The sequence below is a fragment of the Anolis carolinensis genome, chromosome 1 (genome assembly GCF_035594765.1).
Source record: "Anolis carolinensis isolate JA03-04 chromosome 1, rAnoCar3.1.pri, whole genome shotgun sequence".
NCBI lineage: Eukaryota > Metazoa > Chordata > Lepidosauria > Squamata > Dactyloidae > Anolis > Anolis carolinensis.
This window is the reverse complement of record NC_085841.1, coordinates 163,649,467-163,656,794: the sequence shown is the minus strand read 5'-3', so window position 1 is coordinate 163,656,794 and position 7,328 is coordinate 163,649,467. Positions and strand designations below refer to the sequence as shown.

General features: G+C 41.7%; 1 protein-coding gene across 1 annotated transcript in view; it reads left to right on the top strand.

Annotated features, from left to right (window-relative positions):
* The first annotated feature begins 902 nt into the window (after positions 1 to 902).
* chgb (chromogranin B) overlaps positions 903 to 7,328 on the top strand; it is a 31,582-nt gene continuing 25,156 nt past the window's right edge. The window contains exon 1 of the mRNA XM_062957901.1: positions 903 to 1,088. Within this exon, the coding sequence (XP_062813971.1) occupies positions 1,019 to 1,088 (70 nt within the window). The 5' untranslated portion in view covers positions 903 to 1,018. The remainder of the gene's footprint in view (positions 1,089 to 7,328) is intronic.

Sequence of the window (7,328 nt, the reverse complement as noted above, 5' to 3'; positions counted from 1 at the left end):
CCATGTCTTGGCAGGACTGCTAACCTGAAGTTTGTGTTGCAGGTTCAAATCTGGTGAGAGTGCGGATGAGCTCTCTCTGTCAGCTCCAGCTCCCCATGTGAGGACATGAGAGAAGTCTCCAACAAGGATGGTAAACCATCAAAACATCCGGGTGTCCCCTGGGCAACATCCTTGCAGATGGCCAATTCTCTCACACCAGAAGCAACTTGCAGTTTCTCAAGTCACTCCTGATACGAAAAATAAAAGACTTGGAGGGGACCACCAAGGAATATAACAGGCTCTGGCAGCAATCTTTCAGAGGAAGGAACTTTCAAAAATACCCCAGAGTATTCCTTGTTTCTGGGGGCCCTGGTGGTGCAATGTGTTAAAGCGCTGAGCTGCTGAACTTGCGGTTCAAATCCTGGGAGCAGAATGGGCGCCCGCTGTTAGCCCCAGCTCCTGCCAACCTAGCAGTTCGAAAGCATGCAAATGTGAGTAGATCAATAGGTACCGCTCCGGCGGAAAGGTAACAGTGCTCCATGCAGTCATGCCGGCCACATGACCTTGGAGGTGTCTACGGACAACGCCGGCTCTTTGGCTTAGAAATGGAGATGAGCACCAACCCCCAGAGTCGGTCACGACTGGACTTAACATCAGGGGAAACCTTTACCTTTACCTTTTATTCCTTGTTTATGAAATTCCCTGGTTCCCCCTCCATTGACTAGAAAGCACAGACAGAGGGCAGGGAAGGGCTTAAAGATGGAAAGGATGCTTTAGGCGGGAGGCGTAAAAGGGATGTAGGGAAAGGAGGCTGAGAATGGGGAGGCTGACTCCCTGCCTGTGTTTTGTGCTGGGAAGGGGAAGGCTTTGCCTCTTGGAGCGCAGGAGGGTGTTCCTGGAGGCCCTGGGGGGGGGGTCCAGCTCTGACGCAGGCGCCTCTCCTCCCTCTTCCCTCCCCCTCCTTGCCACCTTCCCCCCTTAAATACCGTGGAGCTGCAAGGAGCAGACTCAGCCTTCGCCAGGCAGCTCCTGCCCAACCATGCTGCCTCCTGGGTCCTTTATGATGCTGCTCTCCATCCTCCTCCTCGGCGCCGGGGCTCTGGCAGTAGGTGAGTCCGGATCAGCACCTTGGACAGCGGCGGGCAGGAGGCGGGGGCGGGCTAAGCCAAGGCATCTCTCTCTCTCTCTCTGGGCTCTCGGGGTCTATCCCTGGGGCAGCCAGGAGCAAGTGGGAGCCAAGGCAAGGAAGAAAGAGCCTGTGTACCCCCTCTCACTCCTGTTCCCCCCTCCAGTTTAGATACAGCAGAGCTTCTTAAACCCACGCCTGAATGTACAGTAGATTGAGTGGAACTCAAACCACCACAACTTCCCCCCAAATAAACCAGACAAATCATTCTGCTTTCACCAAGCTGTATTTATAACAAGATAAAATGGTCTTGATTTGCCTCCATTTGCTTTTCATCGCAGTCTCTCAATATAAAAATCAAGTCAATATACAGAGTTTATGGTATAGTATTAGTTAGGTCTGTTTTTAATAGTTACTCTCAACAAGCAACCAGAAACTACATTTCTCTGACATCTACAGATCCCCATGAGTGCGGGTTAACTGAACCATGGAATAATAGAACCATTGACCATCTAGACCAACCCCCTGCCATGCAGGAAAAGCACCCCTGACAGATGGCCATCTAACCTCTGTTTACAAGCTTCCAAGGAAGGAGATTCCACCACACTCCAAGGCAGAGAGTTCCACTTCTGAACAATGCTTATAGTCAGGAAGTGCTTCCTAATGTTCACGTGGAATCTCCTTTACTATCATTGTTCAGAGTCCTAGTTTCCAGGGCAGCAGAAAATAAACCTGTTCCCTCTTCCTTATGACACCCTTTCACATACAGTAGAGTCTCACTTATCCAACACTCGCTTATCCAACATTCTGGATTATCCAACGCATTTTTACAGCCAATGTTTTCAATACATTGTGATATTTTGGTGCTAAATTCATAAATACACTAATTACTACATAGCATTACTGCGTATTGAACTACTTTTTCTGTCAAACTTGTTGTTAAACATGATGTTTTGGTGCTTAATTTGTAAAATCATAACCTAATTTGATGTTTAATAGGCTTTTCCTTAATCCCTCCTTATTATCCAACATATTCGCTTATCCAACGGCCTGTTTATGTTGGATAAGTGAGACTCTACTGTATTTTATACATGGCTATCATGTGTCCTCTTAACCCTCTCTTCTGCAGGCTAAACATACTCAGCTCTTTAAGTATCTACTGAAAGTCTAGTGTATACGGTATTGTCACTCCAGAATCCATAGCTCTGGTACAGTCACTTTAGAGATCTGATCTGGACCAGTATTATCTTCAACAGGCAAAAGAAGACCTGAGAATGCAATTGGGGGATCTGCTCAGTCAATGGGCATGTTGTTCATCGCGTCAGAGTTGCATTGGGTTTTCAAATTGGACCAAACCTAATGGCAGAAGGAAGAGAAAAGCTTACAAAAAGGAAGGAAAGTGGCATATGTCCTCCTTCTGAATGTGTAGGATGGAGTGCAATGTATTCATTTGTACAGCAATGTGGTTACAAGGGGGCAGCAGGAAAAGAGTACCGGTATATACATGCCCAGTATTTGTCTGTTGAGTATACATGCTGCTGTATTGGAACATGTGGGTTTTGGTATTCAGGGTTGAACTGTCTTGGAACATGTTGAATATGAGGAAGTTTTCAAAAAAATGTCAATTCAAGTGCAAGAATAAATTTCAGAGAGAAGGGAAGTGTCACATGTTTGTTCATTATCGGCTCTGCACTCCACTGTTTGGCAAAAGTAATTAGATGGGATTATTTAAAATATATTACAAGTTGAGCATCCCTTATCTGGAACTCCAAAATCCAAAATACTCCAAAACTGTCCACATAGGTAGCTGAGATAGTGACACCTTTGCTTTCTGATGTTTAAATGTACACAAACATTGTTTCAGCCACAATGTTTAAAAACATTTTGGATGAAATTATCTTCTGGCCATGTGTAGAAGATATATATGAAACGTAAGTGAATTTCATATTTTGCCTTGGATCTCGTGTTTAAGATATCTCATTATGTATGTATATGCAAATACATGTATTCTAACATAAAATAAAATCCAAAACACTTCTGCTCCCAAGTATTTTGGATAAGGGATATGCAACCTGATCAATTGTGATACCAACTATAACAAGCTATACATTTAAGATATTCTTGCTTTACATTAGTATGCCTTGTTAATATAAATAGTCTTGAAAATTACCTGCCTCTTACAAAAGGACAGTTTTATCTTAGCTGGAAAGCCGCTGCTAAATCAACAAGGGTTTCCCTCAATCCCTAGGACAAGTGGATTTCCTTTTTCTGTAATTGTGTTCTTAGCTGACACGGAAGAGATTTATTCTTTTCAAGTTTCAAACTGTAGCTATAGTGGGAAAAATCATTTTATTCTTGAGAGTTTACCTGTTGTCAAAAGCAAGATGCCGGGTTCTGTGTTTGCGTCTTGCTCTCTGAAGAAGAAAACTTCAGCACTTCAAAGAAGATCCGTAGTGAAATGAATCAAACCAGGTGTACTAGATAAAACGAATGATGTGAAATACTCTGTGTTGCTACGATGACAAATGCAAAATACTCTGCCTTTTTGAGGCTGCGACCATCTACACACTTACCTGGGAGTAAGTTCCACAGAACCCAAGAGGGCTTAGATCTGAGTAGAAATGTTTAAGATTGTACTGCCAGGCTAGAATAATGTACCCACCTGGCAAGGATGAAGTACCATTTAACTCAGTGGGATTTACTTTTCAAAGCGTAATGCACAGTATTGTGTTGGAAACTGGAGCCGAGTGACATAACAATGTAGACCCTTCCTAACATTCCTCAGTGATGTAGAACCAAGGTTAACAACCAATAGGATGCCTAATAGTCATGACATCATGAAATAGCCACTTTGAGTCTCCTTTGTGGAGAGGAAACAGTGGGGTATAAATAAACACAAACATAAGAAGGAGGAGGAGGAGGAGGAGGAGGAGGAGGAGGAGGAGGAGGAGGAGGAGGAGGAGGAGAAGAAGAAGAAGAAGAAGAAGAAGAAGAAGAAGAAGAAAATTGGACTTTATGAAATCATACTCTCATCCAGTTCTTTAGAACCACAAAGCTGTGATAGTAATGCAACAAAGGTGCATTGTTCCATTGGTATCTTGTGTGGTGCCAATGGGTTTTTGGTATATGGGACCCTCTTTCATGGAGTCCAACTCCACAAAAATACTTTAGTGATCTATAAAGTATATATGTTGATATCAAGACTAAAGGCTTACCTGAAGGGAACAGTTATAGTGTTGTTATTCTTAAGCGCTCCAAAAAGTTTTGACGAGGCATGGCTTCTCCCTTGAAATCTTGCCTGCGCTAGCTGTGCCTTCTTTTTCTTCCTCTTATAGACAGAATGGAGGATATGGGGAATATACTGGAGGGAAGATTCCTCTCATTCCAACCCAACGATTAGTACTCCAGATTTATAATAAATAATAATAAACTTTATTTATAGACTATCTTATCTCCCCAAAGGGGCTCAGGGCGGTTTCCAACAATATAGCAACCATTCAATGCCAAAAGAAAACCGTACAAACAGTTTACATCGGGACAAGGCACCTTAGACAATATAAACAGCCTAACTGTAATTTAATAAACAAAATGACAACAAATTAAAAAAGTAAAAAATAAAAATAAAATGAAAACATCATAAAATTTATCCCCGCCCCAAACACTTGGGGCCCTTCCAGACAGGCCCTATATCTCAGGATCTGATCCCAGGTTTTCTGCTTTAAACTGGATTATATGAGTCCACACTGCCAAATAATCCGGGATAAACAGAAAACCTGGGATAATATCCTGGGATATAGAGCCTGCCTGGAAGGGCTCTTGGCCTCCCCATCCCAAATTCCCTTCCTTTCACTTCTCTCACCTTGTTCTCTTTAATCTCTGGAGCAAGTCAGGTGAGTAGCAGCAACCCTTTCACCTCTGTTCTTCTCATCAGATATGTTCTCTAGCCAATACCTTTTTCATTTTTAGGGATCATTGAACACAGCAAGGGCAGCAGTCTCATGTAAGCAGAATGTGAGAGGCTGCCATGTGTTGAAAGCTAGTGAGGCAGAGATGTGAAGCCATGGTAGCCAGATAGTTCACAATGAACATGTAATGACTGTGCAGATCCATGAAATCTACATTGCTTTCCAATGTCACTGCCTCCTTGATTTAATCATGGTGGACTTGGCATAAAGAAGTGGTTCAGGTGAGTAGACCACCCTCCACTCTGCTGGAGTAGGATGGAAATGCTCAGGAGCATGATAGAAACCAACAACTTGCAGAGATTGATAGTCTTTTTATCACTTGTCCATATATCTGTCTGTCTGTCTATCTAATCTATCTATCTATCTATATCTGTCTTTCTGTCTGTCTGTCTTATCTATTTCATTAATATTTTTCTATTTCCAGTGTATTCTATTTACATATGTGATTTTGATCCTTTTTCTCGTTACAATAGTCCATTGAATCAGGTTAGGCTTCGACATGACTAACTCCAGACCCCCCACTTAGGTGTATGGTTGTGTGATCAGTACACATTGAATAAATTGATCAATGAAGTGCAGGGAGATAGAGCCACATCCATACTCACCATGGATTTCGATCATAAACGCCCTCTATCCCAACTGAGCAGCCTGGCTCTGTGTGAGTCAAAGCATACTTATCTGTTCCATCTTGTTGCTAGAACAATGTGTTCTATCAAGTACAGTAGAGTCTCACTTATCCAAGCTAAATGGGCCGGCAGAAGCTTGGATAAGCGAATATCTTGGATAATAAGGAGGGATTAAGGAAAAGCCTATTAAACATCAAATTAGGTTATGATTTTACAAATTAAGCACCAAAACATCATGTTTTACAACAAATTGGACAGAAAAAGTAGTTCAATACGCAGTAATGTTATGTTGTAATTACTGTATTTACGAATTTAGCACCAAAATATCACGATATATTGAAAACATTGACTACAAAAATGGCTTGGATTATCCAGAAGCTTGGATAAGTGAGGCTTGGATTAGTGAGACTCTACTGTATGTGGCCTTCCAGAGAATTAGATGACCATATGCTAATTTTCCACAGGTGCATCAATTCATTGATTTATAATGTATCAAACTTGAAGTGCTAAATGTGCACAGATACTGATAGTCCAACATTTTGGAGCAGGTAATGAAAATTCTTTCTTTTCATAAACATAGATACTAAGACAATAACGTCCCTTGCTCAATGCAAGGTTATATTGCTCCTCCTAGTAGGACTGACTGGAGCACCATTACCTTTCCGCCGGAGCGGTATCTATTGATCTACTCAAATTTGCATGTTTTCGAACTGCTAGGTTCGCAGAAGCTGGGGTTAACAGCGGGAGCTCACCCCGCTCCCTGGATTCGAACCTCTGACCTTTTGGTCAGCAAGTTCAGCAGCTCAGCAGTTTAATCCGCTACACTATCAGGGGCTCCAATCAAAATATAGTCCCTATTTTTGTTTCTTTGAATCTTTTATGAACCTTCTATTCATTCAAATGATATTGGAAGATAAAAATATGATTGCCATTCTTCTGTTTTTTTTAAAAAACCACTTTATAGCTTATATGTTCAAAAATGCAAAGAAAGTGACTCTATAGTAACTTCCAGCTGAAGTAATCCATTTCAGTAGGGTTCGCCATGGTTTCTTGTTTCCATGGTAAGTTCAAGAGTCCCCATGGACATCAGAGTCATACCGTATATAATGTTTGTTGGAGATATTTAGTTTCCTGACCTGGCCTGGAACAATTTGCTGAAAGCTATTGATTTAGATTATTTAAAAAAACACCATGGCAATGAATCATGCAGATCATTTTATATAACGATGTTTTATGTTTTGTTTTGTTTTCGCAAAATAGCTAATATAACTGATTACTCATAATTTCCCATTTTCTACAATTAAATACAGAATACTATTAACTGGGATGTCATTTATGGGAAGCAAAAAATTAGGTTCTGTTCTCCACTCTTCTTGAGAGATGTGATTCTGCCCTGAGAGGGAAGCTTTCTTTCGTCTATGTGTAGATTGAACTATGCAAGGCGAAACTGCTATGACAATGCACTAAACATGCATGTCAAATGCATGTCTCGAGACACAAAGAGAGAGGTCATAAACTGTAGTGGAAAGGCTTGAAGTGGTGTTCCCATAGCTATGCACCCAAGAAAAGCTATGATGATCCACTTCTGCAAGCTTGCCCTTGTGGCCCTTCTCCAGATGTTTGGGACCTGCC